At 38.2% G+C, this 19,768-nt stretch overlaps 1 protein-coding gene across 7 annotated transcripts in view; it reads left to right on the top strand.

Moving 5' to 3' along the window:
• CDK14 (cyclin dependent kinase 14) overlaps positions 1-19,768 on the top strand; it is a 335,131-nt gene that overhangs the window by 197,734 nt on the left and 117,629 nt on the right. For all 7 annotated transcript variants that reach the window (XM_062569095.1, XM_062569097.1, XM_062569096.1 and 4 more), the window contains one exon: positions 3,108-3,201. In XM_062569095.1, the coding sequence (XP_062425079.1) occupies positions 3,108-3,201 (94 nt within the window). The remainder of the gene's footprint in view (positions 1-3,107; positions 3,202-19,768) is intronic.

Raw genomic sequence — 19,768 nt, forward strand, 5'->3', positions numbered from 1 at the left:
AGATATACCTACAGGTAGATCTATTGGGATCTGCTGGGAAACAGTAAAATCCTAATCAGTTCTTACCTCTCTTTCATTTTGCATAATTTTAAGTACAGTCATCACATACTCCCTGTCCCTCATGTATTTTTTTAGCCAAGAATGACCTAGTTCTTTTAATTTTCTTTACAAGTTTTCCTGACCTACAAGTCAGTTCTTCTGGCACATAAATAATTTTTGCTTTACTCGGAAATCTCTCTGACCTGTGTAATTGTTTGTGAGGTCTACAAAAAGAAGCCTAAATTACAAGGCTGTATATGATTACTGTATATGTGTGTGTACCTAAAGGTTTGTGATTCAGTGATCCTATTACATATTTAATTTCTACTTCTTATAAGTCTAGTGTAAAACTCAGTGATACCACTAAAACATCTTTTAAAGTATCAACCCTGCCATCTCAACGCCTTTGTTTGATATTATGGCTTTCTAGATATCTTCTATCATTTCAACGTTGGACTTTTTCTATTTTCTTTTCTTTCTTTTTTTAATATCTATTTAATCTTTTTTCCTATGGGCTTACTCCTCAAAATGCTGAGTTGAGTGCCTGAAACTTGGAAACCAAGCATATGGTTAGTTTTCAAATGTGCCAGAGTTGAACAGCAGTCTTCCAGCTTAAACCTCAGAGCTTGTTTGTATCTTTCTCCTCAGTGATTTTAATAACCATTTGATTTTTGTATTAGCTATTCTTTGAACCCCAGTGCACTTTCACCTCATTTCAGATTGTAACTGAAAAAAACACTAGGCTGTACAAGTTTTCAAGACACTTAATAGGACTCTTTTTCCAAGCAGAGAACAGTCCTTCAGTGGTGGTATTCACAGTTCTTACTTGATTTTCTCTTTAGATTTGCATCAGATCTACTAAAAATGGAAAATATTGTAAATAGAGTTTGTGAAACAGAATATAAAATTATCTGCCAAAATCACAGAATGGTTGAGACTGGAAGGGACCTCTGGTGATCATATACACCATCTACTGTCTACAATATTTCTGTTCACTGACTAGCATAAGGTTCTCTCCATACAGCTGCAATGTTATAAAATGATGAGCTAATTTAATCAAATGCCTGTTTTCTGGTTGCAAGAATAGAACTCTGATCATCTTTTCTGTAGACCAAATTCAGTAGTTTTATTTCTCATCTTGAATAAATGGCTCCTGTCTGAAATCTTTTCTTGCCTGAGATCTTGCTATTGTTTATAAATATTTGACTAAGATGTATTGTGCCTTTCAATGCCTAATGAAGCACTAACCAGAGTGAATGATGAATGACAGTTTAATCAATTCAGTTCCTTCAGTGGGTAGCAGAAGCATATGGAACATAAATTTTAACCTCTCCCTTCTATAAGCACCAGAATTCATCTAAAATTGGATATGTGAGAGCTGTGCTTTCCAAAGTTCTGCTTTGCTTTTCATTGGCTAAGGAGAATCTTGGCTTAATGTGTTTAGGCTTGGGAATGTGAAAAAAACTGTGATGTATGTTTGATTTTATCTTTCAAGTTTGATTATCAGCTCTCCTTGTCCTTAAACATAAAATTGCTTCATTATTCAGTAGTGGTCAAAGCATTCAGAAATGAGTAAAGCATGGGTTGAGTGCCAATCACCTTAGTTAAGTGGTGTGTATAAATATTCAGCCCTGGCCTTGATGAAAACATGCCATCTATTTTCATTAGGTGTTTTTACTCCAGAACCACTTCCTCACCAATATATGCACCCACTCCCCTAAAATTAAATGCTACTTTCTGAGTGCATCATCATGATGAATAAGCAATGATAAGGTATGTAATTATTACATTCCAAATAGATTACTTCTAAAACCAAAGTTAAATGAGAAATTATGACTGGAATTTTCTGATTTAAAGGACAAAACCTCACAATTTAAGGTAATGATGGTGCTGTAACTAGCCTTGGGAATTCGTGGTTCATTCTGATCTGTATTTTGAGTTGTTGTATTTGTTTTGAGTGAAGATATTTTTTGTGTGATCACTTGCAGAGACACAGTTATATAGCATGCGTACAAGTTTGCATGCAGAAGCTGTGTATGTTTAGAACAATTTAATTGAGCTAAAACATACAATCAAATCCTGCTTTCTGCTGGCAGCTAAGGGAGGTGATTTCTCTTAAAATAATTTTTGCTGAAGGAGCAAGTACCTTTTGTGCACTTTTCATCCAGAAAAGAAGCAAATGAGTTTGTAATTTATTTTGCTCCTAGGAGCAGGAAATCCACAGGTCATCTGTAGAGCCAAAGAGCTGCAGAAACTTTCAAGTCTTAAGAATCCGTTCTTTGTGCTGTAGTTTGTGTTTCTCAGATATTTCTTTCCTCTGAGTACCCAGTATTTCCTGCAGTGGCTCTTTAGGGAGTGGGGTGAGGAGGACCCATGTAAAGTACCTTTTGTGAGAGAGTGAGGAGCGGCGCTGTAACAAGGTGGCTGTAGCTAATGGAGAGAAGGGAGATGGGAGGAGAGGAAGTCAGTGGCTGCTCAGTGCCTCTGGGGATGGAGTCAACAGCCCCCCAAAAGCTGTGTGTGGGGAGAGGGGAGAAGAAAGCCCAAGCAAGCTCAGCCCAGGAGTCTTCTGCACTTGGGCAACAGCTTAGTTTAGTGGCTGTCATGAGCTTTGTGCCCTTTTCCTTGCTGCTCACTCGTTTTTTTCCAGATTTTCCCCATGCAGAGCCCTCGCAGGATGGGTACCCCCATGCCTGTTCAGCTGCTGCCAGGGCTGTGCTCTCAGTGCCCATCCTGCGGGGCCAGGGCTCATTTGGGGCAGGAGTGTGTGCATGGCGCTTGGAAGCGCTTGTGCTCGCCCAGATGGAAAGCAGTTACCAGGCCTTTACTGGTCTCTGCTGCTGCCATCCTTATTCCTGCTGTCTCCACGAGTCTTTCAAACACCTGAAAAGAGATGAGTTCATATACATGCGTTGTTTTTCACTGAAGGCATACAATCCTCCTTCAGTCTTGTGCTGATAGAAAATTATTGTGATTTTGATGATGGAGACAAAAGCATTGATTGTGTTGCCTGTTTAAGGTAAAAGAAATCTTTCTAACACTATATACTTTCTTTTTTTCTTCTGTAGGGGAGTGGGTTGTATCTTTGTAGAAATGATTCAAGGGGTTGCTGCTTTTCCAGGAATGAAAGACATTCAAGATCAACTTGAAAGAATATTTCTGGTGAGTTCTTTATGGCTGAAGTAGTGCACTTAAGACAACAAAATGTTAAAACTGACTGACAGATGTTCACATGTGTCTGTGTCTGGAATTAGATTACTAGTGGAAGAAAGATTCAGAAATCTAATGTATAAGCTAGATGCATTTTACTTTATATATTCTTGAGAATAATGTAACATGTTTAGATCCTGCAGAATATGATTTTTTTTGCAAGAAATGTTTTTCAAAACAACCTATGGAAAATTTTTTTAAGGGGATGTGAAACAAGCTTCCCAAATGTGAGCCAGTGTAAAATCCAGCCATCTTGTCATGCCTACTTTGCAAGTAGTCTAAAATTAAGACTCTGAGTGCTGCTCTATTATAATAAACTAATGTAGTGTCAGTGTGAAATCTTTAGTTTGTGGGACAGGCATGTAGAGGGAGAAGTAAAATATGAAGTGGGATGAGAAATAGAAGAGAATGCAAAAATTGTGATTATACTCAAGCTCAACAACAGTCCTTGACTGCTGCTTCTACAATGTGGTTGGGCCATTTGTAAGAGTATGGGTAGTTTGTAGGCACTGATGACACATCCACGTTGGAAGTGAAAGAAGAGGTAATTTATACTGAACGTATATCATCATTTGTACGTTTTATTTCCATAGCTTTTTTGGCTTCGGCTGTGCCTATGCACATGTAGGGGGGGCTTTGGGTTTTGTTTTGTGCATTTTTGAAAGAACTTGCTCTTTCTCTTGTTACGATCTGAGTTTCAGTGGTTCCCTTTCAAAAGGCTCGGGAAGAACCTTTTGAAAAGGGAATGGGGTTTTGTTGAGTCCTGTGCCTCAGATGGCGGGAGCCGGGGGCCGTGCCACTGGGGAGCAGAGTTACTGGGGGAAGCCACTGCTGGCCTAAGGGGCACGTTGTTGACACTGCGGACTGGCCTAAGGGGCATGTATGGAAAGAAGAGCTTTCTCCCCTCAACCCGTCAACCTCTGTTTTGGTTCTGCCCACAGATTTAACATACAAACATGAGTATACCCTTGCTTTTAAAGATAATCCTGTCATTAGTCATTTGTTTCATATGCAAAGATTTATTTTGTCCTATGGGGAGAGAAAAAAATCTTTGATACGTACTGCATTTATTAAATTTACATTCTTCATTTTACCCAGACTTGCTTGTACTGTAACTCTTTTGTTGGCACGTCAGTGACTTTAATAAGTGCTTTCAGGAGTGACTCAGAAAATCTCTCTAAAACAAGATTTTCTTGTTTGATTGTGATATAGAAATGTCTCGTTTTGTGTAAAATATTTTATTATTCTGCATGCTTGGCTAATACCTTAAAAATTCAGTGCTGTGGAAATAGCAACATACACTCTGAGAAACAGTTATGAACAATATCTGTGATGTATCTAATTGCCTTGTTTTGTTCATCAGCTTATATATTTTACATAGTAATCTTAGGGCCCATTTTAGAGTTTTGCTTTTTAAAATTTTCACAGTTCTCTTTTACAGAGATGAATTTCCCCTCAAAATTGATAGAATATGAAACTTTGAAAGCAAAAGATTCCTCGTTTAGGCTTCATCCCATTTATTGTGGTAAAATCTTAGTGGTTTTGCTTTGCAAGTCATGCAGAGTTCTAACAGCAGAAGTCAGTGTTCCATTTGACAGGGCTATTTACAACAGGTAAATCCTATAAGTCTTTTCTAAAAATATTTGCATTCCTATTATCCTTTCTCTTTCCTGTTCGCCACAGTTATTTCTGTGTCTAAATGTCATGGTAAATCCGTCCCAGGATGAGTTTTGAGATTTGCCTTTTTTTTTTTTTTTTTAATACTGTTTTCAAACTGTGGCTGCAAATATTGAGAACAGCTTGTGAAATCACGAGGGATAATTTATTGAACTAGTTTCTTTAATTTGTTGCTTTACAAACCTTAGAAAAACATACAATTTTTAGGTATATGGGCTGTAGTTAAGCAGAGTTATTTTTTAAATCTCAGATAATAAAGGATTTTTAACAGAAGTGTCTAGTTAACCTTACCTAAAGAGTTTCAGCGAGTACCTCCCTGATACACTCTAAGCAAAATTAAAAATTTAAGAAGTTATCTATTTAAAAGTTATAAAACAAAGGATTATTCTTGTTTGCTTTTGTATTTGAACAGACAGATTAAATTCATTCATTTTCCAGTGGATCGTGTACAGTATGGTGGTTAATAGCTTTGAAGTATAAAATTAGTCAGGTTATTACACAAGATAACTAATACAATTAACTCCCACACAGTGAGCACTTAGACAGCTACGAAAGAAACACAGATCAACCAGTAAAGGCTTCCCCATGAAGCAGAATAGTTCAGTGTAGTTCACGTGTTCAGCGTCCAACAGTGGCGTGTTACTGTGCAGCAAAGGGTAGTCTCCTGGCCGTGCTGTGTGGTGCAGTGCACCTCCCCGTGAATCCTTTTGCTCTGTAGTCATCTTGTGAACGATGCAGCTTGCAGCAAAAGCTACGTCAATCTGTCTCATGTTTCCACTGTTTTTAGTCATAGTTGCACTTCTGTTGCACTTGCAGGTCCAGCATGCGGATTAAGACCTTTTAAGGAATCTGTTATATAGTGGCAGGAAAGTCACCAATTTGGTATAATATTTAGGAAGACTAATTTAATGTGGATAGCAGTGTAAAATTCTTAAGTGGCTGTTGGTTATCCTATTGTATAATTTCCCGTTATTATGTAAATGCAATTTCTGTTTGCATGTATTCTGTTTCACTGATTATCAGGTGCAAGTTAAAGAGCACATTCTCTAAATGCTTTTGGATATCTCTACCGTAAACATTCTTTGCATATCTACATAGCAGGAGTAAAATATAACACAGCTGATATGCTTCTGCTTGGTTGTGATTGATATTTATGTTTAGTGGTGGTTTAATTAAATAACAGTATATAGTAGACTAGGAAAAGAGACTGATCTTTCACTTGTCTTTAAGAGCTTTTTGATTTAAGCTTGTATTTCCTGACTTTTAGTTTTTTACACATTTGTGCATTTTTAAATACTAGTATGAGCTGTTTTGGTATTTGTTATAATAGCTATTTGTAATAAGCAGTCTCAAGTTTCATTACTTTAAATAATATAAATTAAATGGCATAGGTTTAAAAGCCAGAATCTAGTTTTTAGATTTGGAACAGCACATTTTGAACGAGCAAGCTGCAAGTTGTCATTATCACAGCAATAGGTCTAATAATATGAAAGTTTTTTCTGAACTAAACTACATAGGATGAATAATCTTTTTTCAAAAATTATATTTATTATACTTACTAAACAAAATGGAAATCACACATATAGGTAGGTTTCAAATTGTCTTGATGCAGAGGTGATCTGGCTTAATCCATATTCTATTAGTTCTCTACTCATACTTTTTTCCTACATAGTGGAAGCTGCTTTTTGGATAGCACTGTATCATTCAAAATAAAAGACATATTTGTAATTTATAGTTTGTAAGAGCTAAGAAATCTTTTACCTCAAAGTATCAAATGGGGCATATGTCATCATTGTTCCCCACATGTGTATCCCAGTATACCATGAGCAGAAAGTAGTACATCCTGCCCTGGGAATGGGAAAAATATATGTGAGGCAACATGTTCAGTCAAAATAAAACTGTGTCTGGATTCCAGTGTGGAGTAGTAACTTCTTTATCAGTAGTTTCTTCCTACTGGGTATATGCTGGTATACATTTCTGTAGATGTGAACTTTTACTTGGAGATTTTCTGTATCAGGGAGACCCTCCCATTGTAAATACTGCTTCAGTTATGTCTGGGGGTAAAAGCTGCGCCCTTCGAGTTAGCCCTGTACGCTGATAAATTGACAGCTCCTTGGATCTGGTGATGGCCAGCATAAATTAGATACGTGTTAAAGCTGATTACATCGAGAAGCTTCTCGAATGCCTGTGCATGCCTTACTCCAATCGGCACTGGAAGTACCAAGTGGGTTACAACTCTGCTCTTTGTTAATGGGTATGTTTTTATACTTGATGTTCCTAAGAGATCCAAATTAGACCAGTGTTCTTACACTGTGAGCTTTGCGATAGCTTTATTTTTCTTCTAGGAAGAAATTTTTAAGCGGGAAGGTGTTTTTGTCTTTTCGATTTGAGGTTTCTGTGAGCTACTACAGAATCAGAGTGAATTTCCCCCTCAGGCTCCTAAGGGAATAATCAGTGTGTTTGCTGAACTTTAGTCTTGGTGTCAACTACGCTAAAAATTACATGTCACAGTGGGAATAATGAGCAAACAGTTCTCCTGATACTTTGCAGATCTCTACACAGGCAGGACAACAGCTTTTAAATGATGTTCTCTCTTTGGGGCTTCACTCTGCAAACCTGCTAGTGGAATGGGCACACATCCTCACCGCCTAGGGAATGTAGCACAGTGGCAATGGTAGTATGCAGCCAGCCGCGGCCGTCTTCTCTGACACGCGTATCAAAAAAAGCTGAAGCCTCCTCTCTAGTATCGGATGCTATTGCTCTGTCGGGTGCTGTAAAGCACAGTATTAAAAAATAATTTGAAGAGAGAAATGTACGTTTTGTTGAGCCCAGCAGCCTGGTGTTCCAAAGTACAGTGCCACAAATGCTTTCCAGCTTTCCATATTTACTGGTACAGCAAGACTTGCAAAAGTTTGCAATTTCAGCTAGCTGTGAAAATGGCATTTTTCTTTTAAATGGAAATGAAAGTGTAGCTCCTGTTATTTAAGATTTCAAAGGCTAGCAGTATTTTTTTCTTACATGTATTTATAACGACATGCCTGAAGTGTCTAGTAAGGAAGGATAGTAATACTTCTTCTGAGATCCTAATGCTAACACGCTTTCGTGAAGCTATAGAGCTTTCTCCTTGCAGTTCTGTACCTGAAGGTTTGCGTCATGTCATTTAAATCCTTGGAAGCCTGAAATAATATATTTAAACAGGGTTTACTTTCATTTAGCAACTGATGGACCCAAAGGAGCCTTGCTTTGTGCTACACTGTGGGAAGCTAACAGCGCTAATCCCAAGGGAGGAGTGCTTTTAACTGTATTTTTTTGAGGTTTACATGGATAATGAGATGTTTTGTCAACTGTATTGGTCTTTTGTTCCTTGTTTTGTTATTCAGTGTATACTTTTCTGTCACTGATTGAAAATTTTGGGTCCAGAATACACCTTGTGCTTATCAGATGGAGTACATGTGCTTCTGAGGCAGGACTTGAACTAAAATTTCATTTTGTTGTAGACATGGTGTCTTTGGTGACTTACATGTTAGAGCTGAAGAACTGAACTTGGTTGGAGAAAAATTCTCTGTCTTTGCACAATAGATAGTCCTTGCTGGAGCAGAGGTGTCTATAAACAGCTTGTTTTTCCCTCGTGTCTCTCTCCACTTTCCTCCTACTTCTGCGTAATGACTTCTGTGTTCATGATGAGAACAAAAAGATTTTTTTTTAAACTGTAATTGAGTAGAAACTTGAATGCTCAGCTCTTCTGTCTTTTGTATCATAGTGTGCCATAGTATGTAAATAGAATGAAAAAAGTGTAATATATTGTGCCAATTAATTTACATGATGATAGCAATACACAAAATATCTCACCTTCAGCACCAGTGCTGAAGTATTTATTAAATTTATTATTAAATAATATTGAATTTATTTATATTTATTATTTATTATTAATATTAATATTTATAAATAATAAATAAGTTACATAAATTACATAAATAAAAGGCTAGTCTAGCAGTGGGTCTTATCTTTGAAGTCATTATCACCTATTCAATATTTTACTTTAGTGGCCCACAGGTTTTGCACTGATACTTCTACATGGTTCCTTTAAGGCTTTGTCTTATGCCTTCTATCAAACTTTAAATGAAGATAATTCTAAACGAAATCTAATTCTAAATAACCTTTAAAATGATCTTTAAAAATAAAAAAAAAATCTTCTATCTTTTCATGCTTTGTAAAGAATTTTGCTTTTTTTAATGGGCCTTTTTAAAAGTTTCAGCTCAGTTTTAACTCTCTAGCAGCATACCAAGTGTTGTCTAATGTGTCACTGCATATATATGCTTTTTCCCTTCTGACAGGGCACAAAGTATTGGATCTTATTTTGCATTTACCTCTTAAAAAGGATTTGTATCCTCTGCATGCCTGAATAACCATAATATGTGCTGTCATTTGCCTTCTATCATTAAACCCATATGGTTTTGGGCAAACAAATCAGACCTGAGATTTAAAAATAGCAATCCTGTAAAAACTTAAGAAAGTCTATTAAGGAATATTGCCTGTTTATGTCAGGAAAGGAAGCTTTTTAAAAAAATCAGTTATATCCTACATGCCTTTAACAATTCAGTCAGTTAGAAAAGGGGAGAAGCACCTCCCATTCGTCTGTGTTGAAAGTCTTGAAAATATCCAGCAATATATGATGGACGCTTGCCAGGAGAGCTACCAGCTGGCAGCAGGAGGAAAGAGGAGGAAGGGAAAAGAAAAAATGTGTGATCCTATCCTTGACTTTGAGAGGCTGGTGGATGTCCAGCTAGCCACTCCCACAGCCTAATGCACAACACTGCTTCGGGTGGCTCCCTCTTAACAGAGGTGTCATCTTGTGCTTGCAGGAAATCATTTTCATCCAGCCTGCTAACTCCGAGCGAAACCCTGTGCATGGCTGGGACTGCGAGACCTTGGCTCATTATCGGCTTGGTAGTGCAAAACGTGACGAGTAATTGGCTATCAGAAAAAGAAAACAAATTAAGACACGGTTCAGTGGAAAACAGTGGTTTCATAGCTTGCTCTGGAATTGGAATGTTTCTTTAGGAGCTGCCATATTTCAGTTGCTGAATGATAAATAGGCTATAATTATAAAGAAACATTGTTTCACTTCCAGGCATGCTTCTGGCATTTAGGAGGGTAGATACAGGCAATTTTTTTTTTATTTTTTATTTTTTTTAAGGGCTGGGACTGAGCTGTTGTAAATCAGTGCAGCTCTGTTTACTTATGCTGGTGTGTACCTTTGCAGACACTGTTCTTATTTGCTCTATTCGCAGTACAGATAAATTTTGCCTATGTAAAATCTGTCTGCACAGATTGTGTCCTAGTGTGTTACAGAGCTGCAATTTCAAATTTTGTGCATGCAGGTGACACTGAATGAAGGTGCAGGTACAAGCAATTTGTGTGTATTACAAATGGAATTGAAGCCAATTCTGCATAAAAGTGTTGATCTGTTATTCAAAAGCTTATGCTGTGGGATAATATTGTGCAATATAAAATCACAGGCCCATTCATAAACCTGCTCTAATATGTTGGCTGTACTTATTAGGAAAGGTAATAAACGATCAGTCACCAAGTAAGTAGTCATATGATCTTTTCTTTCTGTTTTATAAATGAAGGAACAATGTTTGATATACTGGAATCTTCTCTTTTCCCTTTCTTCTGCTTTGCTCATGTCTGAATTGCACATCACATGCCAAAACTGTGTGTTCTGAGGAGCATCTTTATTGCCAAAATTGTTGTTTATTATCTGTAGTTCAAGTTCAAACATCTTTAAAGTTGAAAAGGTCTAAAAATCAATATGAGACAATTTTAGGTGATGATTTTAGAGACTGATGATGAGAATGAAAGATAGATGGTTCTTATTGGTTTGCATGCTTTCTAAAAGACTGAGACTAGTGGCTGAATTCTTCTGCCCTCCTAGGAACTGGTAATAGCGTATAGCTTTTTTGTGTTGTAGTGTAGACTGTAACCCAGGGAAACATCCCTGTTAATGTTCAGCCCAGTTAATGGGAGCTATGCACATGCCAGAGGTACAGTTTGCAAATCAGGCTAATTTGAATAAAGATGGGCGTTAATACCTGTTTAAGTGTCCTGAATCAGTGCCCTAGAGTATTTAACAAGATGCTGAGCACTTGCCATAAGATTGAATGTCCTTAACTAACACTGACACATATGTGAGCTGCGCATCCTCAATATCTTTCTAAAAACTAAATGTAAATCTTCAGATAAGCTTAGTGATTTTAGTATTAAAGAGCTAATATTAATTGACCTTATTTCAGCTGCTTTTCTCGTTCATTAAGTGGCAATGGTTAAATAGTTTAAGCATTTAATTTGATCTCTGTTGAGAATTTCACATATCGTCTTCTGAGTTTTACATATGTATTTTAAAATACTGTCACGTAATTTCTGTGTATCCACTGTTTGTGTTTTGCCATTACTTTTGTGTATTGCACAGAGAGTAGAAAGTCAGAAGGAGCTAATCTTCGCTGTTCTTTTTTTAATTCTAATTGCCTTTTTATTATTACTGCCTTTTTATTATAAGATAAAAGTAACCAGTTAAAAAAAAAGCTGCATTAGTTTGAAACTGTATTGAAAGTAGTGGACAAAATCAGTACTGATAAGTGGGAAAAGGACAAAATCTACTGAAAAAAAAAAGAAATATATTCTATTTCATAAGATGATGTCCAAGTAAAGAGCTCTAGTACAAGAACAGAGAGTAGGAGAATTACCTGACCAGTATCTTCATGCACTTTCCAAGTGTTTGAGTTTGAAATAAATAGAGTAAGTTCAAAAATATACAATATTAGGTTTCATTCTTGTTGGTTTGATTCTTCCTTCTCTCATGTTTTGAATACTCTATTCTTAAACAAGTTGCAGGCCAGAGCAAAGCTGGATTCACTAGTTGTCAGTTATAGAAAGAACAATGTCCAGTTTTTGCTATTTGTCCTTAGAGTGCACATGCACTGCTGTGGTACAGTATTTCTGGCAATTGAGATCTATTTCTGAATGCATCTGAGATAGCTAGTAAGATGTATTCTGAGAACATAATGAGAATTATTCACAGCCCTGGGCACAATGTGATTCAAACACCCATTTTATAACCTCTAAAACCTGTCAGTGAGGAAACAGAAGAGCATAAGGTAAATTCTTAACAAAGAAAAGAGCATAGCATGGTGCAGTAGGTTTGTTCTCGCGTAAATCTGATGATTATCTAAGGATGATTACATCCAGATGAGGAATGCTTTTTAAGCATTCTATTTATTATGCAGAAAGTTTAAAGTTAGATTTTATCTTTTTTTCAGCTGATAAATCAGATGATCTTGGAAACTTCCAATTTGAATAAGCTTTGCTATGTGGTAAAGAGCAATTTATGTTTTGAAAACAGCTGTTGCCTAGTTCCTTTTAAGTATATTTAAAAATATTCTGTGGTTGCTTTTACACACACATCAGAAATTAACCTTACGAGTCATAATGCTGTGCCTATAGTACTAGGCTATGTGGACAGGACACAGTGTTCTGAATCAATCTGATTCATGTGTTGCATGGATTTGCAAGCCAAGGGAGAAGGAACATAGTCCACTTTCCAGGTCAAGAGTGAGGGAACATAGGACACATGCCCAGGATGTGTTTCCATTAGAATTTAAGCTGATATTAGATTCATGGCCATGTATATTGTTCCCTTCTCTTTTCCTCCATTTCTAGCTCTTCAGTCAAACATCTCTTCCTTCTGATAGTGGTGTTTTTCTGATGCAAGTGAACTTCATTGCTTCATGGCACTAAACAGGAGGACATTTTAAAATCTTTTTGCTGAGTTAGTTTTCTGCCATGGTGCATTCATGAAGCAATTTATTAAAGCCTCAGATGTGTGGCAGTACCACTCCAAGATGGATGGGATTGTGGGGCTACTGCCTTAAATTAGCTCAAATGTTTGTGGAACAGTCTGTGTGTCTGCAGAAGGCAAAGGCAATCTCGTTGCTGGCAGCCATGGTCCTACCTCTGTATGTCTCCATATGTCTCTCCTGTCCCGTATGGTCACTGATAACTCATGCACAGCAAAGTGAAGGCCCTCTGCCTTTCCCAGCAATAAAAAATCCCTAATCTTTTTAGATGAAAAGCTTTCAGTTGGCTTATCAGGCAGAAACAGGGCAGTGTGGAGTCAGAAGATCACCACAGTTTGTGTGAGAAAAGGTTTAGGACCTGGTTTGGCTGGGGGAGGCAGGCTGGGGAAGTCTGCAGGTGACCTACCCCTCAGGCTCTCCTGTCCTGCATTCCCTTGTATGTATCTATTGTCTACCCTCTTTGTATCCCACATAGTCTTCCTCCTCTAGCTTTCACGTGCCCTGCCAGAGCACTACCTAAGCTGTACTTCCTCTGAGCTTTCCATTTAACCCTTCTGGGTACAGAGTGGTATGAGATCAAGGAACATAGGTTTTGCAAAACAATTCTTAACCACAGAAGCTTTACAGAATCACAGAATAGTTGAGGTTGGAAGTGACCTCTCAAGATCATCTAATCCAAAACCTGCCGAAAGCAGGCTCAGGTAGAGCAGGTTGCTTAGGGCCGTGTCCAGCCAAGTTTCGAGTGTCTCAGAGATAGAGACTCCACAAACTCTCTGGGTTACCTGTTCCAGTGTTTGACCATCCTCACAGTAAAAAAATGTTTTCTTGTGTTTAAATGGAATTTCCTGTACTTCACTTTGTGCTCATTGCCTCTTATGCTATCACTGGACACCACTGAGAAGAGTCTGGCTCAGTCCTCTTTACATCCCCCCGCCCCCGGTCAGATATATGTAAGCATTGATAAAATCCTCCCTGAACCTTCACTTTTCCAGGCTGAACAGTCACAGCTATCTCAGCCTCTCTTAGTCTGACAGATGCTCCAGTCTCGTAATCACCTCTGTGGCCCTTCACTGGTCTAACTCCAGTCAGTCCATGTCTTTTTTGTACTAAGGAGACCAGAACTGGACACAACACCACAGATACGATCTCACCAGTGCTGAGTAGAGGGGATAGATCACCTCCCTCAACCTACCTGGAATGCTCTGCCTCATAGAATCATAGAATCATAGAATCACAGAATCAGTAAGGTTGGAAGGGACCTCTGGAGATCATCTAGTCCAACCTCCCCACTCAGCAGGGTCACCTAGAGCATGTTAGACAGGGTTGCATCCAGGTGGGCCTTGAAGATCTCTAGAGAATCCCTCCACAACCTCTCTGGGCAACCTGTTCCAGTGCTCTGTCACTCTCACAGTGAAGAAATTCTCATGCAGCCCAGGATTTTGTTGGCCATCTTTACCGCAAGGGCACATTGCTGGCTCATGTTCAAGTTGTCCACCAGGACCCCAGGTTTTTCTGCAAAGCTGCTCACCAGCAGTCAGTACCCAGCCTGTACAGTGCGTAGGCTTATCCTCTTCCCATTGCTGAACTTCACAAGGCTCCTCTCAGCCCATTTCTCCAGTTTGTTGAGGTCCCTCTGAATGGCAGCACAACCATCTGGTGTATCAGCTACTCCTCCCACCTTTGTGAGCATCTATGAATATAATTTCTGTTAATATTTGAGAGGGCAGTCTTTTATATCCATCTTACTGTGAAATAAGGTAATGTAATCTGCACCCATGAAAAAAAGACTTAAATTCTTAAGAAGTCAGTTTTGCTGCTGTGACATTGTCTGTTTTGAAGGGTGAAATTTCTGTGGCTTTATTTATGTGCTGGTAAAAGCCTTATTGTAGATACCAGCACAGGAGTGGTTTTGCCCATATATAGATGCCATCATTAGAAAATTAATATGAGCTATAAATGCCAAAGAAGAAGTCTTTACAGTAAAAGCTGCATAACTGTTTGCAAACTTCTGGTATTGCCTCTAATACTGTAGTGTTCTGTTACACTTGTCTGGAAGCTTAATCCTCAGCCTTTACAACTCCTTAATCTTCCCAGGTTGCAGACTTTCTTTGTAGAAGATCTGTTACTCTGTATAGATGTACTAGATTTGAGAGATCATGAAGTCAGGTTTTATTTTGAAAACATGTCTATTGTCGATTGCTTTTCCTGAAAAGGACCATTGTCAGAAGCATAAATCAATAGGTTTGCTTTAGAAAAGTTTAAATGTGTCCAACTCATAATACAGAACAGTGTCCATCTCTTCTTACGTATCTTTGTAATCTTACTTTCTGTTCTTGTGTACAGAAAAGCTTAGGTTTAGTATTAATAAAGCTGCTGGAACCTGTGATTGTTCGTTAGCTCTTGCACTCAGCCAATACCTTCACCATGTGGTTGAAAGGCCTTTCCTAAAGGTATCAAGTATCAGGATCAAATAGTTTAGGAGAAACTTGTAATCATCTGTAAAAGAGACGTTCTTTTGCTTTAATTTAGCATGTCTTATACTGTCGTTGTTAATTATATTTTCTACTAGCTTATTTCCTTTCAGGAAAGATTGAGAATGTAAGATCACTAACACAGAGGTAGATCAATAGGTGTTTTATGAAGGGAAGTAAGAAACTCTTGGTGACTGTATTGTAATCCTTTTTCAAAAGAGAATTATTTGAGAGAATAACTCAATTTCATCATATAACTACTACCTTTGGAAGGTTGTTCTGTGTATCCAGAATGTACTTGTTTTACAGGAGCTAGTCGTGATTCTCTCATAGAAGAAAGGAAAGTTTCATAAATTTTATATCACTAAATCGGCCTTTCAGTAAAATCAGAGCGAACACAGTTAAGGATTTTGTCAATTTGTTAATTATCCCTCATTTCTAATCTTATTTCTGCATAAATAAAAGAAGTTGCCCTAATTACTTAGAAAGAGGTCTCAATAATTTGGACACTTGAGATTCCAGGCATTTTGGTTTAGTCTGCTTTGATCTCATGACTGTGCTATTTGATCAATAATATTCGTATGCCACTGAATCAGATGGTTGGAGTGCTCTGGTATTGCTCCTTTCTCATGGAAAGGTAAGGGTTGGGGAGTGGTCCTGACCTCACTTTATCGTATCACTTATCAACTGCTCAGCAATTCAAAGCAGGGTAGCAACTGTAGTCAGGGTAAATCCTCTTTTCTTTGTGTTATGTAGTTCTTCATGAAATCCCTGCAGTACACTATTCCATGAACAAAGTTTATCAGATTAGCAAACGTAGCTGAAAACTCAGAATAGTGATAGTAAACACCTGTTTCTTATCCCAGTCATCTCTTGTTTGGTTCTCATTTACCATTAGTACTTTTAGTGCAGCATCTTATCTGCTTTTGCCTTGTGTCATCCTATTCTTGCTGATGCTTTCATGTTATTGTTGCTTTTGCAGCCTTCTAACTAGCATAATAATAACATCCTGTTGCTAATCTTCATTCCTCTTGCAGTCCAAGAGATTAACTGTGCCTTACACTGTTGATTGATTTTTCTCTCTCTAATAACTTGTTAGCTTTGTTTTACCACTGTAACATCTCCCTGTCTGCAACGAAGTCTTTAGAACTTGCCTCTAAAATGTTTTTTTTTCTTGTAATAGTAGTCAGTAGTAGTAGTAGTCATTATACTGTTCTTGTGCCTGGTCCCCACTTTTCAGCCTTCTGTGTTGTCAGTATTTCAGACCATGCATTTATATGACCTTACTATACTGGGGGGTAAGTAACTGTAACTCCATTCTTTCTCCTCTCCATCAGTATTGATTGGAGCTCTTTGATGCAGAATCTGTTTATCATGTGGCTATACAAGTTTTCTTTTCTCTGTTTGCATATAATGAATTTTTTTTTTTTTTTTGCCTTTCCCCGTTTTTGTTTTGTTTTTTGGGGCTTTTTTCTGAGAAAGAGCTGACCATGGGATGCAGCTGTTCAACAGCTCTGATCTTTTGAAGGTTTATCTTAATTTGTTCACACTTTGGTCATCTATCATTTCAGCGCAAGCCTGCTGCATTCTTTATAGAGCTGTAGGCAATATGTCCTGCAAATCCTCACCAGTTCTCATAGTTCTTTTGCCCAATTTCCTTCACCAGTGAGTAGAGAGGAAAGGTTGCCTTTCAGCAGTTCCATTTTGCCCAGCAGTGAGTCTACCAAGAGACAGCTCTGCACTGCAGCTGGCCTGCATGTAGGTTAGAGCAATTTTAAATGGGGACAGTAGATTATTAGACCGTAATCCCTCTTGCTTGGAGTTTTTGAGAGCTCAGAAGTCGGTGGCAAAGTTACTGAGAGCATTCCTGTCAAAGAGAACAAATCAATTCACTGAAGCTGTGAGTACAGCTGTCTCTTCCTGTTGAGCTACACCTGCTTTCACCTTCATTTAAATGAAAATAAAATGAAGAGTCTTAGGCCACCTGCTAGCTGACTATTAAAACTACAACTGCTAAATGAGGAATAAATGGTTAAATCCCACAGTTTCCAATTTTCAGGAAATTTGAGCATCTCAAAATTTGTTGTTCTTTCAAAAAACACTTCCTACATTTATTCTCCCCTCCCCCCAAATTTCTCATCAAACAAGTATTGTCAAATGATCATTTCAGAATCACATGACATGCTTTTCTGCTGAAACAACAGTGGTATAAGTTTCATGTTGCTGCTGAATGGCAAACAACAATATAATTGGCTAAAATCGTTTTAATTTCAGCCACAAGGTGTTTGGTGATACTGATTTCTTTCCTTTTCTGATTCCTGATACTTGAGGCCTTTAGGAAAGACCTTTCAGCCGCATGGTGAATTTGGTGGCTGAGTGCAAGAGCTGATGAACCATGCTATGGGTGCTTGTTCCTCTTGACTGCCCAGACCTCAAAGAAAGCTTGTTCCTTTGACTAGGGAAGTCTACCAGCCTAGGAAATTAGTTTGCATTTGATCCCACAAGCTCCAGGATTCTAATCTTAGAGAAAAATACATACATGTCTTCTCCTAAAGTAATAGGCTGCAGTGTATGCTTCTCTATGGCTTTTGAGCCATATGGAGCTCAAGGGTGGCCTATATGCTGGAGCTATGTCAGGTGAGCAGCGGTCCATAGGAGTTGCCTAAGTCAGCATCTCCAAGCATCCTGGGACCAAGCAGCATCCAGCAATGGAGTAGGAGGTCCAATGAGGAGTTCCTGTCATCTGCAAATGAGTTCTGGATCTCCACATTATCATGGCTCTCTAAGGTAAACAGTATGACTCAGGGCTCTTGTTCATGTTAATGTTTTAGCATTTACCTCATTGGCATTTACCAGTGAGCACATCTCTCTTACACTGGGCTGCCAAGGAACTGGACAAAGAAAGTGGCAGGAAAATGGGTAGGTGTTGTATCAAAAGATTAGCAGGAAACTTTCAGATGACTCCAGAGTGAAGTGTGTTAGTTTATTAGGCTGCAGTGGATCATTTTAAATGTCCCAGCTGCTCTTCTGGCCAATGTCTCTCCATCAAAAGTAGGCTGGCCTTCCCCTCCCATCTTCTACCTCCATTTTTTAATAGAAAAAAAATATTTTTTTTGTACTGCTTAGAGTCTTCTCATTTTTAATTCTGCTTACCTGTTCTATTCATATGATCCAGAAGGATAGTCAAATGTATAAAAGCCTTTTGGGTTTTTATAGTAGGAAAATACTATTGTTTGGGATGAGTGCTGTATATACCAGGCATCATGCTGTGGTTTGTTGTGGGATGCACACTTAAAGCTGAATCCCTTGAAATGGATTTAAGTGATAAGGTTTGACATTCTGTAAAGTGATTTAGATTGGGAATTCTGATCAGGTTCAGTGCTAGAATCAGCAGGGTATTCAGACATCCAGGAAAAGTGCACTTATATCTACCACATATACCCAACACAACTGAAGCTCGTTATTAATGCAGTCACTCTTTCAGAAATATTTTAACACCTGGACCTGTACATTCTTCAAATGGCAGCACGAGCGGCTGTCTTCATTTACTGCAGACTGAACAAATGGCTGCTTAAAAAAACTTGACAAAATACCTGCTGCTTCACTGGGCTCCATGTGGCTGCATGATTCTTTTCAAAATTAAGATTATTACAAGATCAAGACCTTAGCTGGCAAAATAAGACGCTGGCAAACTTCTGGATGTTCTGATCTAATTCCAGTATCATGCTGTTCTGTAGTGCTGAGCGCGAGGCTTAATATATATGTCTCAGTGTATGTTATCTACCCAGGATTTGAAACGAGAAAAAGAATTTTCTCGATTATTGCCCAGCAATAATATTCTATCTGATTTAACTACAACAGCTTTTCCTTTGCCCTACAAATGTATTTCTGTCACGTAATGAGGTTCTATTGTGCTGTGCCTATGTTGGTCCTTGTGCATAAGGAATGACAAGTGCTAGTGCACTGTCAGGATGAGATACACTCATTCCTCAGATGTGTTGTGCCTAGGCACCAGGCCAGAGACAAAGGGTTTCCAGTACCCAAGGAGTACAGCATGGCTCACTGCTTCGGCGTGGGATTTTGCTCTGCTAAAACGTAGGTCTGTTTCTGAACCCTTACACTGGGTCCTGATACACTGATGATCCCTGTCAGGAATGGAGCTGATGCAAAATGTGCTGGTTTGTTTAAATAATTTTAGTTAAACAATGGTATTGTAAAGAAATATCATTTTATTTTGAGTAAAAAATTTTTTTTTTTGCTATTTTTATGGTGATTCATAGAAGTTACATAAATTTGGTCTGTTCATTATTTAAATGAACTCTCTGGCTGAATGACAGCTGTAGACCCTTAAGTATCGTGATGAAACAGTATATCTTAGCCCATGCCAGTGAGATCGGACATTGTGACACTGAGCAGGAATGTGTGAGTGTGAACTGTGCCGGCTTTATAGTCTTCAAAAATGGCTGTGATCCAAAGGCAACATTGCTTTTCTGATAAGCCAGTGTTTCAAAAACC

Source organism: Rhea pennata, chromosome 2 (assembly GCF_028389875.1).
Source record: "Rhea pennata isolate bPtePen1 chromosome 2, bPtePen1.pri, whole genome shotgun sequence".
In the NCBI taxonomy this organism is placed as follows: Eukaryota; Metazoa; Chordata; class Aves; order Rheiformes; family Rheidae; genus Rhea; species Rhea pennata.